This window comes from Mustela nivalis, assembly GCF_964662115.1.
Source record: "Mustela nivalis genome assembly, chromosome: 20".
NCBI classification, from domain to species: Eukaryota; Metazoa; Chordata; class Mammalia; order Carnivora; family Mustelidae; genus Mustela; species Mustela nivalis.
In genome coordinates this window covers 7,562,319-7,585,766 of record NC_139039.1, presented here as the reverse complement: position 1 = coordinate 7,585,766, position 23,448 = coordinate 7,562,319, and the positions used below count along the sequence as shown (strand labels likewise).

At 36.3% G+C, this 23,448-nt stretch overlaps 1 protein-coding gene across 1 annotated transcript in view; it reads left to right on the top strand.

Annotated features, from left to right (window-relative positions):
• ADAM9 (ADAM metallopeptidase domain 9) overlaps window positions 1-23,448 on the top strand; it is a 148,815-nt gene that overhangs the window by 52,580 nt on the left and 72,787 nt on the right. The window contains exon 12 of the mRNA XM_082715345.1: window positions 18,988-19,159. Coding sequence (XP_082571471.1) covers window positions 18,988-19,159 — 172 coding nt within the window. The remainder of the gene's footprint in view (window positions 1-18,987; window positions 19,160-23,448) is intronic.

Below are 23,448 nucleotides of genomic sequence, written 5' to 3'. Positions count from 1 at the left end.
GATTTTAGAGAATGGAATGTTTTCTACTTGCCCCAAAAGACTATAAGTGAGACCTTTGCTACTGAATGAAGGGCATCATGCTTCTTCTGAGAACAAGTAAACTATCTCAGACAACATTGCATTCACTTCCACTTTGAGCAGAGAAGCAGAGGGCAGAATGGACATAATGGAGACAGTGTTGGATTAACTATTTAAGATCTGGTGGACATCATTAGACAGATGGCTGCTCAAGTCTATTCCTAGTTGAAATGAACTGACTTCCTCCAACAGCTGGTGATAAATCTACATTTATTAATGGTGGTATTTTTTTTCCACCTTCTTGTGTATTTTTTATTTTATTTTATTTATTTTGTTTTTTAGAGAAAGATTGCCCTGCATTCGAAGTTTACCTCTTATTCTGTTCTTCATCTTGGATTCTGTTTTTGTTTTTTTTGTTGTTGTTGTTGTTTTTTTTTTTTTTTTTTTTAATGATTTCTTTCTATAAAAGGTATAACCCCCTGTCTGCTTTCTGATCTTGAGCAACCCCTATCAGGCTGAGCAAATTCATCTTTTTTCCTAAAAGATTTCTCAGTCCTGATTGAGTACCCTTCTGGTTTACTAGACTCTACTGAGCCTGACTGTAGGAAGAGAAGGACCAAGGATAAGTCTTGCAGGGCCTTCTTACTCTGGGAGAACTTGTGATGTATTTTTTTTTTTTAAAAACACTTTTATTATGAAAGATGAAGCACATACAGAAAATCTAGCTAAACAAATGTATAGCTGAACACATTTTTAAAAAATTTATTTCTTTGAGAGAGGGAGAACATGAGCCAGAGGGACAGAGAGAAAGAGAGAGAATCTGAAGCAGACTCCCCGCTGAGCATGGAGTCTGACACAGGGCTTCATCTCACAACCCTGAAATCATGACCTGAGGTGAAACCAAATTGACTGCTTTACTGACTGTGCCGCCCAGGCACCCACAAATGAACACATTTTTATAAAGTGAACGTTTGTGTAGCCACCCATGTCAGGTCACTACCAGGATTCTCTGAAGTCTCTTTTGTCCTTTCCCTGAAGTTAACCCTTATCCTGATTTTTATGGTAATTTCCTTGCTTTTCTCGACAGTTTTGTCACAAAAAGTATGTATTGCTAAACACTTTAATTTTTGCCTGTTTTGAGCTCCATTCATAGAATAGATTAAATAGAGTAAATAAATACAATTATACAAGTATGTTTCATATCAGCGTGGCTTTTTTTAGTTGACGTTGTATTTGTGCTGTTTGTCTATCCTGATATAGGTAGCTGCGTTACATTTTCATTTTTGTTGCTTCCATCTTCATTTGGTTTGAAGGTTGCCCCCTGGGATTTTAACTGCCCCGGTGCTTGTAAGTTACAACTCAAAAAAAAGCTTAGAGGCAGGAGTCGTGGGGAGTTGTCCACCATAACTGCTGGAATCAGAGGTGGCTGGAGGAGATGTGTTGTGGGATACAGTGAGTGCTAAGTGGATACCTCACCAACAACTGATATTATCCACTTTAAACTGTAGCTAATGCGTTGGACACATTGGTATATTATTGTGCTTTTCCTTTGCATTTCCTTGATTACTAATGAGATTAAATCATCTGTTTATGGGCCATTTGGATTGTTTTTTTGCGAAGATACTGTTCCATCCCACCCTCCCCAGTTTTGCTATTGGGTTGACTATCTTTATTGATTAATAGAAGTCTTTATAAATTTTTTGGTGACTTTTAGTGAAAAATCTTAATTTCAATGTAGTCATGTATATCAATCTATTCCTTTATGACTCTTGCGTTTTGTATCTTATTTATGTTCCAGAACTTTAATGTCACAGAGATACTCTTCTGTGTTGTCTTCCAGACTCTTGATCCATTTTAGCCTTTCTTCGTATCTAGGTCCAAAAATCCACCTAGAATTACTGTCTGTGTATTGTGTCAGGTAGAGGTCAGGTCCCCCCCCCCCCCCCATAGGAGTTCTCTGTTGAATTGGGGCCATGTGTTAAAAAGATACCCTTTTCATTGCTACTTTGGAGTGTCACCTTTGTCATAAATCAAGTGTCCTCAAATATATGTGTCTGTTTCTGAGCTCTTTTATTTCATTTGTTTGTTATTCTATATTTGCATCAATACTGTAGTTTCCGAATTTTTACAGCTTTATAATTGGTTGTATAAAGCAAGTTGTCCTACTTTGACCTACTTGTTTGAATGTCTTGGCTATTTGTGGCTTTCTCATATAAATTTGAGAATTGTCCAATTCCACAAAAAAGTCTTATTGGGGTTTTGATTGATATTGTATTAAATCTCTAGATTAGTTTGGTGAGGAATTAACAATATTTTCATTAAGGAATCTTCAAGTCTAGGATCTTTAATTCCTCTTATATTTCTCTAAAGAGATTTAAATTTCTTTTGTTAGTGTTATTCATATGCTTTATATTTTTGGATGCTATTATAAGTGATTTCTCTTTTGAAAATTAATTTTCTAATTTTTTGTATAAAAATAATTTCTTTTTCTCATATTTGTTTTATATCTAGCAGCCTGTTACACTTTTATATTAGTGCTATACACCTGTGAATTCTTTTGGATTTTTACTTATATAATTACATCATCTGGCAGTAATGATAGTTTTGTTTCTATTTCATCAATCCTTATAACTTTTATTTATTTATTTTTATTACCTGACTATACTGGCTAGGACCTCCTGTACACTATTCAAGTAGAAGTGGTGGTAATGTGCATCTTTGTCTTTTTTTTTTTAATAAAGAATAATTAACATGCAATATTATATTAATTTCAGGTGTACAACATAGTGGTTTAACAGTTCTGTACATCATTCTGTGCTCAGCACAAGAATAGTTACCATCTGTTATCATACAGCGATATTTGAAAGCTTTCAGCACTTTAACATTAAATATAATGTTTGCCAAAGATTTTGCAGATACTCTTCTTCATATTTTCTTTCAAGTTTTTATTTAAATTCAAGTTAGTTAACATACTAGGTAATATTATTTCCAAGTGTAGAATTTAGTGATTCATCACTTACATACAACACCCAGTGCTCATCACAAGTACCCTCCTTAATACTCATCACCCATTTAACCCATCCCCTGCCAACCTCTCCTCCAGTAACCCTCAGTTTGTTCTCTATAGTTGAGAGTCAGTTTTTTGTTTTGACTCTCTTTCCCTGTCCATGTTCATCTGTTCTGTTTCTTAAATTCCACATCTGAGTGAAATCATACAGCATTTATCTTTCTCTGACTGACTTACTTTGCTTAGTATAATACCCTCTAGTTTCATCCACGTCATTGCAAATGGCAAGTTTTTTTTTTTTTTTTTAAGATTTTACATATTTATTTGATGGAGAGAGAGACAGTGAGAGAGGGAAAACAGGCAGGGGGAAGGAGAAGCAGGCTTCTTGCTAAGCAGGGAACCCAATGTAGGGCTTGATCTCAGAACCTTGGAATCATGATCTGAGCTGAAGGCAGATGCTTAACGATTGAGCCACTAAGGCACCATGATTTCATTCCTTTTTATGGCTCAGTAATATTCCATTGTATGTATGCCACATCTTCTGTATCCATTTACCAGTGATGGACATTAGGGATTTTTCCACAGTTTGGTTATTGTTGTACGCTGCTACAAACATTGGGGGTGCATGTATCCCTTCAAATCAGTATTTTTGGATAAATACCCAAGTAATACAATTGCTGAATCTTATGATAGTTCTATTTTTAATTTTTTGAGGAACCTCTGTACTGTTTTCCAGAGTGGCTGCCGCAGTTTGCATTTCCACCAAGTGTAAGACAATTCTCTTTTCTCTGCAGTGGATACTCTGTTTTGGGTTAAAGACTATCCTTTCTCCATCAAATTGTCTTTTGTGAAAGATAAGTTGGCTGTATTTGTTTGGGTTTATGTTTGGACTTGATTCTCTTCCATTGATCCATTTATCTGTTCTTTTGCCAATACTGTGCTATCTTGGTTTACCGTAGCTTTAAGGTAAATCTTAAAGTCAGATTCTGTCACTTTTAAAATTTTGTTCTCTTTCAGAGAAAGAATATGTATGGTTATTATGGGTCCTTTTTCTTTCCATATAAATGTTAGATCTCTTTGTCAATACCCTAAAAATAACCAACTGGGATCTTAATTGGGGTTGCATTGAATCTATAGATCAAGTTGGGAAGAATGGGCATCCTTATAAATACTATAGAGTTTTCCTGTCCTTGAACATGGACTATATCTCCATTTATTTAGGTCATTTTGGATTTTTTTTTAATCAGAGTTTTATTGTTTTCCTTTATAGATCTTGTACATATTTTGTTACATTTTTACCTGAGTGTTTTTGTTTGGTTTTGGTTTTGCTAATGTAAATGGTATTGAGTTTTTAATTTCAAATTTTGTTAGTTTGTTGCTGGTATATAAGAAAGCAACTGACTTGTATATTACTCTTCTGTACTACAGCCTTTCATTTTTTTTTAATAAGTTTGCTTTAATTGCTTACTAGTTTCAGAAAATATTTTTGTTGGTTCTTTTGGATTTTATACATAGATGACTGTCATTTGCAAAGTTTTATTTCTTCTCAATCTATGTGTCTTCATTTCCTTTTTTATTGATTAGACTGTCAGTTTTTCTGTTACTAATTTACTTCCCCAGATTTTTTCATGTAGAAAGTATATTTTTTCCCATCCTTTCACTCTGAACTTTTCTTTATCCTTATGTTTTAGATGTATGCTTTGAAACAACATGTTTAGGTTTTATTTTTTAATCCAGCTTGACAGTATTTGTCTCTTAATTGTATCATTTAATTTATTTATGTTTAATATAATTAGTAATATACTATATTTATTTAACTGTAGATGCAATTGATTGTAAGATACATTATTATTTATATACCACTAAGAAAAATGATGCCTACTAAGTAAGTACTTTGTCAGATGGATTTCAGTTTCAGAGTATTTTAAATATGTGAAGAATGTGTTTTAGAATAAATGAGATGTAGTATGTGGGTTTAAATCTACCATCTTATGTGTTTTTCATTTGCTTCACTTTAATATTCTTCTAAAAAATCTTTTATTTTGTTTATTTTGGATTTATTTTGTTTATTTTGGATTATTTATGTGTTTTCAATATTCATTATTTTACTTCTGTTAGAATGGAAGTTATGTAATCTTTGATTTTTTGGGGGGAGTTACTCTAAAAATCACAACTTATATCCTTGATTTATCATGTTTAATATTAAGTCATATCCTTCCTTACACAATTGAAGGACTTTAGAGCAGTTTAACTTTATTTATTCACTTCCTGACTTATGTAACTATGTGTCAGGAATGCATTATCACTGTTTAATTAATTTTTGTTAACATAGTTATCACTTTCATTACTCGCTGGTTCTCTTGCATCTCTGACCTTCCATTTGGTATCATTTTTTAGTTACCTTGAAAAACCCTTTTTTAATTTCTTTGGGTATGTGTCTGATAGTAGTTTGTCTCTTGATCAGATCAGCCTCTGCCCCCCTGCAACAAGGACATCTTTATTTCTCTTTCATTCTTTATTTTTTTTAATTTTTTATTTAACTTCAATTTAGTTAACATGTAGTATATTATTATTTTCAGGGGTAGAATTTAGTGGTTCATCAGTTGCATATAACACCCAATGCTCATTACATTAAGTGACCTCCTTAATGACCTTCGCTGAGTTACCCCATTCCCCTTACCGACCAACAGCCTGTTTCCTATACGTAAGAATCTCCTATGGTTTGTTTCCCTGTCTGATTTCATCTTATTTTATTTTCCCTCCCATCCCCTATGATCTGCTGTTCTGTTTCTTAATTTCCACATTAGAGTCTTTCTCTGATTGACTTATTTCGCTTAACTTAATATCCTCCAGTTCCATCCACATTGTTGCAAATGGCATTATTTCATTCTTTTTGATGGCTGAATACTATTCCATTGTGTATATGTACATACCACATCTTTTTCCAGTCATCATTTGATGGACATCTGAGCTCTTTTTACATTTTGGCTATTGGGGGCATTGCTGCTGTAAACATTGGGGTGTGTGTGTCCCTTCAAATCACTATTTTTTATATGTTTTGAATGAATACCTAGTAGTGCAGTTGCTAGGTCATAGGTTAGTTCTATTTTTAGTTTTCAGAGTGGCTACAGTTGTTTGCATCCCTATTCTCCACATCCTCGCCAACATCTGTTGTTTCCTGAGTTGTTAATTTTAACATTCTGACTAGTGTGAGGTGGTACGTCATTGTGGTTTTGATTTATATTTCCCTGATGCTGAGTGATGTTGAGCATTTTTTCATGTGTCTCTTAGCCACTTACATGTCTTCTTTGGAGAAATGTTTGTTCATGTCTTCTGCCCATTTCTTGACTGGCTTATTTTTATTTATTTATTTATTTATTTATTTATTGGGTGTTGATTTTCTAAGTTCTTTATAGATTTTGGATGTTAGCCCTTTATCTGATAAGACATGTAAATATCTTCTTCCATTCTGTAGGTTGCCTTTTAGCTTTGTTAACTGTTTCCTTTGTTGTGCAGAAGTTGTTTATCTTGATAAAGTCCATATAGTTCATCTCTGCTTTTGTTTCCCTTGCCTGTGGTGATGTATCTAGTAAGAAGTTGCTGTGACACAAGGGTGGGGTCCTAATAAGACTGCTGTGTCTAGACAAAGAGGGACAGAGGGGCACCTGGCTGGCTCAGTCAGTGAAGCATGGACTCTTGAGCTCACCCCACAGTGGGGGCAGAGGGAGAGGCACCAGGAGCACAAGAAAGGAAAGGCTGTGTGAGGACACCGTGAGAAGGCCAGCAGCTACCCGCAAGTCACGAAGGTCTCACCAGAAACCATACTTGGCAGCATCTTGACCTAGACTTTAAGCCTCCAGAACTCGGAGGAAATAAATTTTTGTTGTATACTTGAAAGTTGCTGAGAGCAGATCTTAAGCGTTTTCACAACAAACAAATCATTCCACAATGTATATGTGTATACAACCACTGCATTCTATACTTTACATATAAATATATGTATATATGTAACATAGATAATAACATATTTTATATATATATATATATATATATATATATATATATATATATATATATATATTTTGTTAATTATTTCCCAATAAGCTGGGGAAAAAATAATATAAAATAAAAGGAAAAGTGTCCTAAAAGATTTGTTAAAAAATGTGGCTTTAAAATACTCCTCTTGGGGCATTTGGGTGGCTCAGTGGGTAAAAGCCTCTGCCTTTGGCTCAGGTCATGATCCCAGGGTCCTGGGATCGAGCCCCACATTGGGCTCTCTGCTCAGCAGGAGCGTGCTTCTTCCTCTCTCTCTGCCTACTTGTGATCTCTTTCTCTGTCAAATAAACAAATAAAATCTTTAAAAAAAAAAAAAAAAAGAAGTTGCTGTGACAGATCACAGAGCTATCTGCCTGTATTCTCCCCTAGGATTTTGTTGGTTTCCTGTCTCATATTAAGGTCTTTCATCCATTTTGAATTTCTTTTTGTGTATAGTGTAAGAAAGTGGTCTGGTTTTATTCTTCTGCATGTTGCTGTCTAGTTTTCCCAACACCATTTGTTGAAGAAACTGTCTTTTTTCCATTGGGTGTTCTTTCCTGCTATGTCAAAGATTAGTTGACCATAGAGTTGTGGGCTCATTTCTGTTCCGTTGATCTCTGTGTCTGTTTTTTGTGCCAGTACCATACTGTCTTGATGATGACAGCTTTGCAGTATTGCTTGATGTCCAGAATTGTGATGCCTCTGGTTTTGGTTTTCTTTTCCAACATTACTTTGACTATTCAGGAACCTTTGTGGTTCCATACAAATCTTAGAATTGTCTGTTCCAGCTCTGTGAAAAATGCTGATGGCATTTTGACAGGGATTGCATTGGATGTGTAGATTGCTTTGGGTAGCATAGACGTTTTCACAATATTGGTTCTCCCAATCCATGAGTATGGGATATTTTTCCATTTCTTTTTGTCTTCCTCAGTTTCTTTCAAAGTGTTCTGTAGTTTTCAGAGAACATCTTTTTACCTCTTTGGTTAGGTCTATTCCTAGGTATCATATGGTTTTTGGTGCAATTGAAAATGGGATTGATTTCTTGATTTCTCTTTCTGCTGCTTCATTATTGGTGTATAGAAATGGAATATACTTCTGTGCAGTGGTTTTATATTCTGCCACTTGGCTAAATTCCTGTATCAGTTCCAGCAGTTTTTTGGTGAAATCTTGGGTTTCTACATAGAGTATCATGTTGTCCGCTTAGAGCGAAAGTTTGACTTCTTTGCTGATTTGGATGCTTTTATTTCTTTTTGTTGTCTGATTGCTGAGGCTAGGACTTCTAGTACAATATTGAACAACAGTGGTGAGAATGGACATGCCTGTGGTTTTCCTCACTTTCAGGGAAATGCTCTGTTTTTCCCCATTAAGGATGATACTAGCTGTGTCTTTCATATATGACTTTTATGATTTTGAGGTCTGTTCCTTCTATTCCCACTTTATTGAGGGTTTTTTCAAGAAAGGATGCTGTATTTTGTGAAATGCTTTTTCTGGATCTATTGAGAGGAATATAGTCCTTGTCCTTTTATTAATGTGGTATATCACATTGATTGATTTGTGGATGTTGAACCACCCTTGCTGCCCAGGAATAAATCCCAATGGGTTGTGGTGAAAATCCTTTTGATGTACTGTTATTAGTTGATATCTTTTTATTTTTTTTTTTTAAGATTTTATTTATTTATTTGACAGACAGAGATCACAAGTAGGCAGAGAGGCAGGCAGAGAGAGAGAGGAAGCAGGCTCCCTGTGGAGCAGAGAGCCCAATGTGGGGCTTGATTCCAGGACCCTGGGATCATGACCTGAGCCAAAGGCAGAGGCTTTAACCCACTGAGCCACCCAGGGCCCCTATTAGTTGATATCTTGGTGAGAATTTTTACATCCTTGCTCATCAGAGACTTTTAGTCTAATTCTTTTTTAGTATGGCCTTTGTTTGGTTTTGAGATCAAGGTAATGCTGGCCTCATAGGATGAGTTTGAACGTTTTCCTTCCATTTCTATTTTTAGAACAGTTTCAGAAGAATAGGTATTAATTCTTCTTTAAATGTTTGACAGAATTCTGCTGGGAAGCCAGTGGGCCCTGGACTCTTGTTTTGGGAGATTTTTGATATTCAATATCTTTGCTGGTTATGGGTCTGTTCAGGTTTTTTATTTCTTCCTATTTTTAGTTTTTGTATTTTCTATGTTTCTGGGAATGCATCCATTTTTTTCAGATTGCCTAATTTTTTGGCATATAATTGCTCATAATATTCTGTTACACTTATTTCTTTTTTTTTTTTTTTAAAGATTTTATTTATTTATTTGACAGACAGAGATCACAAGCAGGCAGAGAGGCAGGCAGAGAGAGAGGAGGAAGCAGGCTCCCTGCTGAGCAGAGAGCCCGATGCGGGGCTCGATCCCAGGACTCCGAGATCATGACCTGAACCGAAGGCAGCGGCTTAACCCACTGAGCCACCCAGGCGCCCCTGTTACACTTATTTTTATTTCTGTGGTATTGGTTGTGATCTCTCCTCTTTCATTCATTATTTTATTTATTTGAGTCCTTTCTCTTTTTGATAAGTCTGGGTAGGGGCTTATCAATCTTGTTAATTCTTTCAAAGAACCAGCTCCTAGTTTCTTAGCTCTGTTCTGTGTTTCTTTCTTTTTTTTTTTTTTAATTTCTGTGTCAGTGATTCTGTTCTAATCTTAATTTCCCATTTTCTGCTGGATTTAGGCTTTATTTGTTGTTCTTTTTCCAGCTCCTTTAGGTATAAGGTTGTTTTTGTATTTAAGACCTTGCTTCTTGAGGAAGCCTTGTATTGCTATATATATCCCTCATAGAACCATCTTTGTTGCATTTCAAAGGTTTTGAACTGTTGTGTTTTCATTTTCAAATTTCATTTACTTCCATGAATTTTTAAAATTCTTCTTTAATTTCTTGGTTAACCTGTTGTTCTTTAACTTCCATGTATTTGTGGTCCTTCCAAATTTTTTCTCGTGGTTGACTTTAAGTTTTATATCTTCGTGGTCTGAAAATATGCATGGTATGATCTCAATCCTTTTGAAAGTGTTGAGGCCTGATTTGTGACTCAGTATGTGATCTGTTCTGGAGAATGTTCCATGTGCACTCAGAAAGAATATGTATTCTGCTGCTTTAGGATGAAATGCTCTGAATATATCTGTGAAGTCCATCTGGTTCAATTGTTTCCTATTGTTGATTTTTTTTTTTTAAGATTTTATTTATTTATTTGACAGAGAGAGGTCACAGGTAGACAGAGAGGCAGGCAGAGAGAGAGAGGGAAGCAGGCTCCCCGCTGAGCAGAGAGCCCGATGCGGGACTCGATCCCAGGACCCCGAGATCGTGACCTGAGCCGAAGGCAGCGGCTTAACCCACTGAGCCACCCAGGCGCCCCATCCTATTGTTGATTTTTTAATTAGATGATCTTTCCATTGCTGTGAGTAGCATATTAAAGTCCCCCAGTCATATTGTATTATTATCAATGAGTTTCTTTAAGTTTGTTATTAATTGATTTATGTAGTTGGCTGCTCCCAAGTGAGGGGAATAAATATTTACAATGGTTAGATCTTGTTGGATAGACCCTTTTATTATATATAGTTCCTTCTTCATCTCTTGTTACAGTCTTTGGTTTAAAGTTTGTCTGATTATAAGGATGGCTATTCCAGTTTTCTTTTGTTGTCGTTTAGTATGATAAATGGTACCCTGCCACTTGCAGTCTGGGGGTATCTTTGGGTTGAAAATGAGTCTTTAGTAAGCAGCTTGTTGATAGGTCTTATTTTTTTGTGGGTTTTTGTTTGTTTGTTTTTTTATCTATTCTGATATGCTGAATCTTTTCATTGGAGTATTTAGTTCATTTGTATTCAGAATAATTATTGAAAGTTATGAATAATATGAATTTAGCACTAAATTCATATCTTTAATTACATGTAAGGTCAGTGTTCCTATAGAATGTCTCTGTTCATTCTAGTCCTTGTTACTTTTGGGCTCTCTCTCCCCTGAAAAGGCCCCCTTTAATTTTTCCTTGCAGGGCTGGTTTAGTGTTTATGAATTCCTTTAGTTTTTGTTTATCCTGGAAACTATCTCTCTCTCTGTTCTGAATGATAATCTTGCTGGATAAAGTATTCTTGGTTGCACATTTCTCACAGTTAGTACATTGAATATATCATTCTAGTCCTTTCTGGCCTGCCAGGTCTCTGTGGACAGGTCTGCTGTGAGCCTTATGTGTCTACTTTTGTAGTTTAAGGACCTCTTCTCCCGAGGTGCTTTCAAGGTTTTCTCTTGTCTTTGTAATTTGCAAGTTTCAGTATGTTGAGGTGTTGACCTATTTTTATTGATTTTGCAGGTAGTTCTCTGTGCCTCTTGGACTTGAATGCCTGGTTTCCTTCCCCAGATTAGGGAAGTTCTCAGGTATAATTTATTCAAATAAACCTTCTGCCCCTTTCTCCTTGCTCCTCTCTGGGACTCCTATAATATGGATATTATTTCACTTTATGGAATTGCTCAGTTCCCTAAGTCCATGTTTGTGATCTAATAGTTTTCTTTCCCTCTTCTTTTCAGCTTCATTATTTTCCACAATTTTAACTTTTGTATTACTGATTTGCTCTTCTGTTCCATTCATTTGTTTTTATGGTCTCCACTTGGGACTGCATCTGGGTTATAGTACTGCTAATTTTGGCCTGACTAAATTTTAGTTGTCTTATCTCTATAGTAAGGGATTCTCTAGTGCCTTCCATGCTTTTTTCAGGCCCAGATAGTATCTTTATAATCTTCGTTTTAAATTCTAGTGCAGACATCTTACTTATATCCATATTGTGAATACTACCTCCTGTTCTTTCTTTAGGGGTAGCTTTCTGTGTCTCAACATTTTGTTCATTAAAGAAAAAAAGAAAGAAAAAGAAAAAAAAACCTCACAATAAGAACAACAATAACAACAAAAATCTTCAGTAAGCATTTCTAGTGTGTACTATGTATACTCTGCTGTTACATTTGGCTGTTCTTTCCCATTGGTCTATCCTCTCCAGAGTTCCTCCTTACTTGTAGTAGAGAGTGGTTGGACCTTTAAGTAGGTGTTGTTTGATTTGTTTGTTAAGATAAACCTGGAAAAGAAAAGAAAGGAAAAAGAAAAAAGAAAAAGCCTGATCCAAGATGAGAGAAAAACAAAAGGAACAAAAATGCAGATGAAGAAATAAACAAAATAACTATGAGTCTGATTCCAAAAAAGAAGAAAGAAGGAAGTTAAAAGAGTAAGGAAAGAAGAAAAGAAAAAAAAACTCATCCAAAAAACAAGAGAAAGAAACACACAAACCAACAAATGAGCAAAAAATTATAACCCTGATCCCCCCACAAAAAAAGAGAAAAAAAGAAAAAATATATAGAAGATAAAATAATAAAAAGACAGAAAAATTTGAAAAAATTAAAAACTAAGGGAAAAAAAAAGAAACAATCCTATTCCTATTTCCACTAGAAGCTGAGTTTTGGAACATTCTTTAATCAGTATACTTGGTACTTGGGGGGTACCTCTCTTGGTCTTCTGATTGAGAGGCCTACTGGGCTTGTTCACATGTGAACTTGCCCTTACGATGATGCCCCTGCCAAGCACAGGGGTGTGACATTTAGTAGGGGACTCCAGCCTTCACTGGAGCTACTTACTATGTTTCTATATGAAGTTCAACCATTTTGGTGGGCAGGAGGAGGAAGAGTGAAGGGGGAAGAATATGGCATCACCTCGCCCTCTCGTCCTCAGGGAGGGGAACTTCTGGCTACTGCTCTTCAGGAGGCTGTTTCAGAAAAGCAAATAATCTCCTGTGTCCTGGGCTTTCTTCAGTTCCCTGTCCTTAACCTGTCTGTTCTTGGGCTGTCAGCATGCCCCACATCACAGATCTCCTGTATGTTATTTCTGGTCTGTGGCTGGGACTCAAAACTCCCACGTTTTAAAGGTCCTGGCAAGGTGCGGAATCATTCCACACCCCCCTCCTCACCGGGAGAACCTTTCGGTGCTCTGTCCTGTCCCAGAAAAGCAGTCACAGTGTGCCCATGGAGGCTGGAGTCTACCGTAACCCACAGTGAAATGCTGCAACCAGATTATCATTTTCAGAAGAGTTGGTCCCCTACTCCTGTCTATCCGAGAAAGGCAGTTACACAGAGGGTTGATTCTATTGTGGCAGACAGCAAAAAGCTGCTCTAAGTTCCCCTTCCTGAGGATGAGACGGGGATCCATTGCGTGGCTCCCAGCTGGCCCTTTGTTCTTGGAGAGGAAAAATTCACTCTTCCAAATATGCTCCGGGAAGGGCAGAAATCTCTCGCAGTGCGACCCAGAGGATTTCCTCACTTACGGTGTGGTCCCTACCTGCTGCATCTTCTCCCGCTCTCGCCCTCTCCCTGACTTTGCTCTGTGAAAATGGTTCCCTCTCCTGTCAGCCCCGTGGCTTTCCTCTTCCCCAGTTCATGGCTCAGAACCTCACATCTGCCGCATTCTGCCCAATTGTGCAGATTGTTTCCTTAATCCTCAGATCGTTTTTTTTTTTTAAAGATTTTATTTATTTATTTGACAGAGATCACAAGTAGGCAGAGAGGCAGGCAGAGAGAGAGAGGAGGAAGCAGGCTCCCTGCTGAGTAGAGAGCCTGATATGGGGCTTGATCCCAGGACCCTGGGATCATGACCTGAAGCTGAAGGCAGAGGCTTTAACCCACTGAGCCACCGAGGTGCCCCAATCCTCAGATCGTTTTGATCAAAATAGTTGAATGTTAATCTAGCTGTGTTTGGAGGAGGAGGCAAACTCAGGGTCACCCTACTACTCTGCCATCTTAACTCCTCCCTCCTCTCTTTCGTCTTGAGGACATTTTTGTTGAATATAGAATTCTAGATTATCTGCTATTTTCTCTCAGCATATTGGTATTATTCTTTTCTTTTGGGGTCCATGTTGCTGTTGATGTTAGCTATCACTAAAATGTTATTTTGTCAAAGTGGATTTATGTACGTCAGCTATTTTCATAGTTTTAAATTTTTTAAAAATTTAAGTTTTTTTATGTTTCTTAAAGTTGTGGAAAGAAAAAAAAAACAAGCATACACGCTGATATATCTGCTGAGGATTTTTGTTTTTTGAGTTTTAAAGTTTGAGGTTTGATATTTTTCATAAGTTGTGATAAATTCTCCACTATTATATTTGCATATACTGCTTCTTTACATATCGTGTTTGTGCATAGTATTCCTGCATATTTGCTGTCCTTCTGTGACTCTAGTTAACTCTGTGTAAGACCACACAAAATCCGGCCTCCTATATTTTCTTGTATATTTTCTAACATTTTGTGTTTTTTTTTGGGTAACTTCTTTTTATATCTTCTAGTTCACTGAGACTATCTTTATCTGTAGTCTGCTGTTAAACCTATACATCGAATTCTTTTTTTTTTTTAAGATTTTATTTATTTATTTGACAGAGAGAGATCACAAGTAGGCAGAGAGGCAGGCAGAGAGAGAGAGAGAGAGAGGAGGAAGCAGGTTCTTACTAAGCAGAGAGCCCGATGCGGGGCTTGATCCCAGGACCCTGAGATCATGACCTCCGCTGAAGGCAGAGGCTTAATGCTCTGAGCCACCCAGGCACCCCTATAAATCGAATTCTTAATTTTGCTTATTATCTTTCATTTGCCAAATTTCTATCTAGTTTTTTTATACATGCTGTATTACTATTAGGGATTTTATTTCCCTATTAAAATTTCTGAGCTTGTCATTTTTCTCCCTGACCAGAGTAAGCAGGATGTTTTTGGTTATTATTTGATAATTCTAGTGTCTGGAGGCTTTATTGGATTGTACCTGTTTTTTTCCCTCCCCCTTATAGTTTCTTTACTTTTCCTTTTTGAGTCGTTTTTGGTATTTTGTGCCTTCATGTTATATTTTGGTAATATGTTGGTCAATGTCTTTGAACAGTTTTTGCTAAGAATAGCTTGAGAAGAATGATTATGCTGTCTTCGGTGGTATTAAATTTTTTTTCAGGGATAAGTTTCCCACCTTCTACTTCATATGCTGTATAGTAAATATTAATTGAATGTTCATTATGAGTTAGGCCTTTTATTAGATGCAGTCGATATATATAGACATTTGACTTGTTTCCTCAGATAGCTCAACCATTTGGAGCCAGTTCTGTTTAAAAAGTGGATAATCTAACTTTGTAATATGATTTCTGATATTTTGAAGGTATTTGGTGGGGGCTGGTAGTATTTTTCTCGTGTAACTGCTCTTAGATTTCTGAAAGTGTGAGGTTTCCTCCTGGGAGGTACCTTTCTGGAGAAATGGCTTTCTTACCCATGGCCCTCAATGCCAACTAGTTCAGGAAAGCCTCAATAATCAGGGCACTCTATTTTAAAAAAATACTTAATTCATTTAGAACAGGCAAGAGTATGAGTGTGCAGGGGAGGGGCAGAGGGATAGGGAGAGAGAATCTCAGGTAGGCTGGGTGCTGAGCACGGAGCCTGTCATGGGGCTCAATCTCATGATGCTGAGATCATGACCTGAACAGAAACCAAGTTTCAGATGCTCAACTGATGAGGTGCCGCAGGCAACTGTTTAAAAAATATCTAAGTAATTGCCATCATTTAGAGCCCTGTGTTAGGACTTCCTACTCCTTGCCTGGAGGATTAGGATGGTAATGGTGGAACTGTGTTCTCATTATTTCCAAATTACTCATAGAAAGAATGTTCTAAATGATAATTGCCCCCTTTTTTTTATTTGGCTTTATTCTGCTAGATTGTTTCCATTACTGTCATTTACATCTATCTCCTTTTAATGCAGTTTTAGGAAACTTACCTAGGTGTGAGAAAAGAGATGAGGAGATGCTTTAATTTAATATCCTACCACCCAGAGGTGATACGTAGAGAATCAGAATACTTTAGTTGCTATTCAAACCAAGTATTAGGAGAAAGATCATCTTTATTACTGTAGGTGCCATCCAGGGATAACTAGGGGAAAAATATCTTCATTGTAGTTCCCATAGGCTTACTGAAGAGCAATATGGAAATGTTTGTTACTCTCTCCATCAGGTAAAAAGCACCAGAAATGCTTTGATTTTGTTAATCCTTTTCAGTATATTATGGTCAACTCCATTGTGGGGAAACAGATTTTTTTTTAAATGGGTTGCTTTAGGATGAAACATTTTAGACATTGTATTTGTGAGAAAATGTGTCCCATCTACTAACTAGGAAACTTATTTAAAAAATAATCTGTTTTGAAATGGTAGACTTTATGTAGATTTAAAAAAAAGATTTTAAGAGCAGAGTCTGATATGGGGCTTGATCCCAGGACCCTGGGATCATGACCTGAACCGAAGGCACACGCTTGACTGACTGAATCACCCAGGTGGCCCAACAGAAGTGATAGACCTTATGTAGATTAGAATTAGGGACTCAAGTGTAGAAATATACACATGTCTGCACAGTTGTGTAGACATGTGTATATTTGTGGCTATTGGCTGGTTAGTGTATTCTTACAGAAAACATTGAATGTGTACTACATGTCAGACAAGATACTTATCATATATAGATCAACAATAGCAAATAAAAAGTAGTCACAAACCTCTGTCTAAATTGAAGTCTCCTACCAAATAAATAAATAAATAAATAAATTGAAGTCTCTTTTGTTAATTGGGTAATTACTAGCTACTGCTACTCTGACAGTGTCACCTGATGTCTGTTAGACCCAAACTCCATTAGCTCTCCTAAAACCTGCTCCGCCCTCAGTCTTCTCCACGTCAGTCAATGGTAACTCCTTCCTTCTTGCAGTTCGGTCCCCCAAATATTGGAGTCATCTTTGTCTTCTCTCTTTTTATTAGATTCTTCATCTTAAGGGCTGTTCCTTTAAAACATATAAATAATCCAGACACTCCTCACTGTTTCCACTGCTGTCATGCTGGTACCTCATCAACATTTGAGTGGATTTCTGCAAGAACCCCTTGTATGTACTTTCTCCTTAAAATAGGAACCATGGTGATCCAATTAAAGTACAAGTCTAATCATGTTAAAACTCCTGCTCACCACTTCCCATTGTATCACCCCCCCCCCCCAAGTTCCTCATTTCCCTCACAGTAGAATGTCAGAGTCTTACAATGGCCTATTCTCACTGTTGCTGACTGCATCTCTCATTAGTCATTCCTTCCCCGACTCACTTCACTCCAACCTCATTGGCTTCCTTACTGTTCCCTGCGCACACAGGACAGGATTTTACCTTAGGGCTTTCACACTTGTTGTTCCTTCCTGGTGTGCTGTTCTTTTCCCACATATCCAGTGCTGACTCCTTATCACAGTGGTTGAAGTACCTGTCCTGACTGCTATTGCTTCCTCCCTCCCCCTCCCTGCCTGGGTCACCTGCTTCACCTTCTCACTTTTCTCCATGGCACTTACCACCTTTGTATACTCTCCAGTTTACTTACTATGTGTATAGTTTGACTCACTCACTAGAATGCTCTGTAGGGGTGAGGATTTTTGTCTGCTTTGTTCATCATTTTATCCCTGGTACAGAAGGAGAGTGCCTTGTGCATAATAAGGTTCAAGAAATACTTGAATGAATGATATTGTACAAGAGGACTCTTCCTCACAATATCATTAAAAGGGATTAGTAAGAAAAAGAATACTGAAAACAAGCCTTTTTTGTTATTGTTAATGGACTTGTGGTATATCTTTTCTTTGTATGTGAATCAAAACACTGCCTTTGCCTATTTATTTATTTGGTTCCAGACAATTGACCTTTCTTTGTCTGCTGGTCAGTTTGTTAAAATCCTTCAAAACCCCACATTCAAAGACTTTTTTTTTCAGCTGGTAGTTAATGGTACCAAAATGTCTAGGCAGGCTGCTTTCCATTTCCAAGAGCATAGAGTCTGGACTATTGACTTCTCTAGAAACTTCGGGCCAGTTAGCAAAGAGTGTAATATGTATATCCAGAACACAATGTGTCACAGAAAGAATCTGTTTCTTAGATTCTGTGGATGTACAAAAGAGCCAACATAGAGAGGGATGCCTCCTTAATAACTATATAATGCAACACAGTTTTCTTTTCCACTGCTACTCTTGGCACCACTGCTCAAGCTGATGAAAGAGAGTCTTTCAGGGCACCAAATTCCCCTGATAAAACTTCAATCGGACTTGATTTCTCAAAGATCCTTGGTGTATATGTGGGTGTTTTTCTCTGTAATCTTCAAAAGTGAAAATAGTGGGACTCTCTGAATGTATTTAAGAGTTACTGCGTAAACCCATAACTAAAAAAACAAACAAACCCCACCAACAACATGTAGAACAAATCAAAGTTGCATTTGTATACATCTCACATGCATAGCTCATGGTTTGTATAGATCTCACATGGATAGCTCAAGGTGGGCAATTTCTAGAAGCTGTTCTAGCCTTCAGAGTATTAAGCATGGGTCTCAGGAATTACCAGAAGGTTTAAACCTCAGACTCTAGCTGAAACTCTGCGCTGTGCAGTTTGCTTGTTGGTGGCTATCATGAATCCTCACTGGAAAGCCCATTCACATTATTTTCACATGGCTCCCTGTATGTGATAGTGAAGGGAACATAACAATGTTATCCTGTAGAGTGAGAAGAGATTGGGGAAACATATAGCTAGTGTCAAATATTTGAGGAACTTTTATTATAGAATGTAAATAAAACTGAATTTTAGATAGGACTAGATAATTTCTAAGGTCTTCTTATGGTTTTATATATTAATGTAATTGATATGTTTGGAAGATATTTTCATGGGGGTATAATATATTATAACCCCAATAGTGAATATTATGTAGTAACTGAAATAATGTATTATATTTATTCTCATTTCTCTCTATTTTTTGGTAGTTTATTTTCTGCCATTTTAAATATTCACTTATTGGTTGAGGACGTGATTTAAAATCTCAGTGAATAATTGCTATGACATAAGATCTTTTTCTTAATGTTTATTGTAGAGGTTCCAGAAACTTTAGCAGTTGCAGTGCAGAGGACTTTGAGAAGTTAACTTTAAATAAAGGAGGAAACTGCCTTCTTAATATTCCAAAGCCTGATGAAGCCTATAGTGCTCCTTTCTGTGGTAATAGATTGGTGGATCCCGGGGAAGAGTGTGACTGTGGTACTCCAAAGGTCAGTTTAATTTTTGATTTTTGCTTTGTGAAATTACTTCAGGATTTGGAAAAAATGGAATAGCTTGCTTTGGGCAACTGGCATAGGAGTTGGCAAAAGTTAGTGGCAAATGAGGATTGGTATTTTGCTTGTGGGGACATATTCCTGGGATTGGCCATGTCTTCTTCCCAGACCATAACTAGTGGTGTCATCTGTTTTGATGTCAGGAAAGCACCATGTTTATTCTTCCATTTTTTGCTAACTTCTGCCATTTCGGTTATGGTTATTAGATCATTTATTTACTTTAAAGAACTAATCAGTTTTTCGGTTTGCTCTTCATTTGTAAGCTTTCACTATTCTGGCATTACCATTGCGAAATACTTTTTTGGTTGGACTCATTTTAATAATAAATTGAAGCTGATCCATTTTCTGGAGTCCTTCAGGAACAAAATTCTTGCTACTTAGATGAGCATTCTCCCTTTATTAACCTTCAGTGTTGTGCCTCCTGATCTCTGTCAGACCTTTATGCACACTTAGTGCCATAAGCCCATGCCCATATTTATTATTATTATTCTGTATCTTACATTTTCCTCTCAAAGTGGTCTGTGTAAAAGTCCTTTCCTTCTTGGCCTTCCATTAAATTTTGAAGAAATTTGTTTAGATTTGTTTAAGCTTTACCATATTCTTAATGTTTTCCACAAGTACTTTTTCTGTATCTGACTGTATCTTCATGCTTTAGAAGCAGATGACTTCATGCTCTAGAAAGACAGCATGTATTTTATGATGGACTTATGGCGGGCCTTCATTATACCCTTGCTGTCAGGGACTTCTTTTAAATGTTTGATGTGGTAAAATCCTTACAATAACCCTAAGAGATGGATATTTTTGTATTATCATATCAGATGAAGAAAGTAAGGCACTAACAAGGTTATGTTTAATTTCTAAATTAATGTTATAGTGTTTGGGTGACCAGGCTCTTTTCCTTTCTAGGCATTCTCAGATCTTTCTTCTTTAAATACTATATATCTTTTGCTTTCTCCTAACTGTTCACTTCAGCACAAAACTTTCTAAGATGGTCTATATTTGCATTTTGAACTTTCACACTACAGAATTACTCTTTAAAAAAGAATACCACTTCAGTCTCAAATACCACAGATTTTGTTTTGGTGCAAAAGTTTCAAATAGTAAGTACAAGCAAAGTTCCCCTTTCACACCATTAGTTTTTAAACTTCCTTCTGGATTGGTAATCATTCTTAAAAGGATAGTGTGTTTCTTTTTAGACTTTGTGCCTTTTTACACACATGTAAAATGTACATTTGTAAATCATTTGGTTTGTCTTAGGGTTTTTTTTTTTTTTTTTTTTGCATAGCAGACTTAATATATTGTATGCAGAGGTTTTTTTCTTTTTTTGTTTGTTTTCTATTAGTATATCTTGGGGATTTTTCAATGTCAATACCTTATGTAGACACAATCTTTTAATCTGCTGATTAGTATTCCCGTATAAGGATGTACTGGTGTTCCCATATAAGGATATACTATGATTTCTTGAACCATACTCTTATTAATGAACATTTATTGTAAATAGTATTTTTTTGTTGCAAACAGTACATCCTTGTGCATATCCAATGTCTATATAGGCAGGGATGCAAGTGTTTCTCTAAGTTAATTACATTAGGGTAGAATTACTGAATTGAAGAGTATATGTTTTTAAATTTTGTTAGAGGCTATGAAATTTCCTACAAAAAGGCTGTGTCAGTTTACACTTTATCAATAGTTTATGGTGGCATTCGGTGCCCCCTACAGTATAGTCTTTCCAGGAAAGAATAATACATGTTTTCTTAAGAAGATTATTATTTCAATTATTAATCTTTTCATATGCTTATAGACTATGTGCTTGTTTTTTTCTATGTATTCTCATTTTATGTCCCTTAACAATTTTTCTCTTGTGTCATTCATTCTTTTAAATAGATTTTTAGGAGCTCACATATTGTGGGCAAAGTCTGTTGTTTTGTGTATGTTTTAATATTTCTCTGTCTGTAGCTTAGAATTTAGCTTTTAAAAAATTAGTTAACTTTATCTTTTAGGGAAGTTTTAGGGTCACAGAAAGATTGAGTGGAAAGTACCAAGAGTTCCCATATACCACCATGCACACCACACACACAATTTCCTGTACCCTCCACGTCCTGCAGCACAGTAACATTTGTAACAGTTGATGACTACTTTGACATGTCATTAACACCTAAAGTTTCCTTTATGGTTCTCTCTTTTCTTCTCCCAATCTGTGTTTTTTAATTATAATTTTTAATTCATTTCCATTTTGTGTTCTATTACTTTTTTTCTAGTTGACATTTTTTTCTTCTGAGTTCCTTTATTTATTGTTCATTTATTTATATTTAAAGTTTTTATTGAAATTCCAGTTAATATACAGTATAATATTAGTGTCAGGTATACAATATAGTGATTCAGCACTTCCATACAACACCCACTGCTCATCCGGCGAAGCATACTCCTTGGTCCCCATCACTATTTCATCTACCCACCCCCAAGCACCCTCTTAACCATCAGTTTGTTCTCTATAGTTAAGAGTGTGTTTCTTGGTTTGTCTTAGAATTCACTCTTGACATTTAGGTTTTTGTAAGATGTATTTTATTATATTGAAATTTGAAATTTAAATGAAGGAATTTTATCAGGTTTCTTTCCCTTAAGATTTTCTGAATTTTGTATTTTGGCTTGGCTTATAGTACTCTTTTTTCAAGATTGTCATCATAAGCCCTCCGTAATTTCTGTTAGCATTTTTGTAATTGAAAATTTTATATTAGCTCTTTAGTTGAGGGGGCCCATGTGGAATAAGCTAAGGGATTAACTTTTATCCATTAATGATCAGTTGTTATAAAACCATTTAAAATTATGCTTTTATCATAAACAGAATTCCCGTGTATATAATCTGTTTCCTCATTCTTTAATCTTTTATGAAGCCATATATCTTACACAGTGTTTTTGAAAACAATTTAGCAGCTTTTTTAAAGTATAATTGAATACAGTGTTAAAGAAACCAAATTTGGACTTAGATAATGAAAAGCTTTATTCAGAATAAAGACTATTGTAATAGGGAGAATGCTCTGATCTCAGAAATCTGAAAGTACCTTAAAATCAAATAAGAAAAGGCTTTTCTTTTAAAGGGTCAAGGTGAGGGCAAGCCGGAAGGCAGAATCTTTTAAGAGGAAGCTGGGTAAGCAAGGGGAAATGACCAGTGAGGTTTGATACAAAAGTGTTCTGCTGTAGTCAGCCGATTTCCACTAAAAGCTGATAGGGGGGAGAGGGTGGCACATTCCACTTTTTCTGTAAGGACAAGCAAAGCTCAGGGGCCTGTAGGAAAGACAGAAGCTTTACTAAAAGAACTAATAAACTATGTTAGGACAGAGCAAAGAGTAAGAAATATGCAATTGAGAACACTTGGTCAACAATAAACTGCATATATTTAAAGCATACAAGTTGATACATTTTTGACATGTGTATACTTGTGTGAAACCATCATCGTGATCAAGGTAAGAAACACATCATTATTCCAAAAAGTTCTCTGTGACTTTTGGTAATCCTTTCTTTCCATTCATTGCCCGCCACCCTCTTGCTTTTTTTTTTTGTTTTTTGGTTTTTTTTAAGATTTTATTTATCCATTTGACAAAGAGAGAGAGAGCACAAGCTGGGGGAGAAGCAAGCTCCCTGCAGAGCAGGGGAGCCTGATATGGGACTTGATCCCAGGACCCCAGGAACATGACCTGAACCGAAGGAAGTTGCCTAACCAACTGCACCGCCCTGGCGCCCTTTGCATCCCTTTTTGTTCTCCCAGCCTCAGGCAATCACTGATCTCCTTTCTGTCATAGTACGTTAGCTGCATTTCCTAGAGTTTCATGTAAGTTTATGTAAGTGAATTTCATGTGTCTATCTAGCTTCATTCTGTCTGTTATTTTGGGATTCATCCATGTTGCTACCGTGTCAGTAGTTCATTCCTTTTTATTGCTGTTTATCACTGAATAGTACGGATATGGTACAATTGATTTATCTTTCCATCTGTTCATGTACCTTTGGGTTCTTTCCAGTTTTGGGCTATGAACACATAAAGTTGCTGTATGGGAAGACTCGCATACCAGTCTTCCTATGGACTTATGTTTCCATTTCTCTTGGGGAAATAGCTGGGAGTGGAATGACTGGGTCATTTGTTAGGTGTATAACTTTTCAAGACATTTTCAAAGTGTTTTCCAAAGTGTTTGTACCATTTTACATTCCTGCTGTCAGTGTTTGGAAGTTCTAAT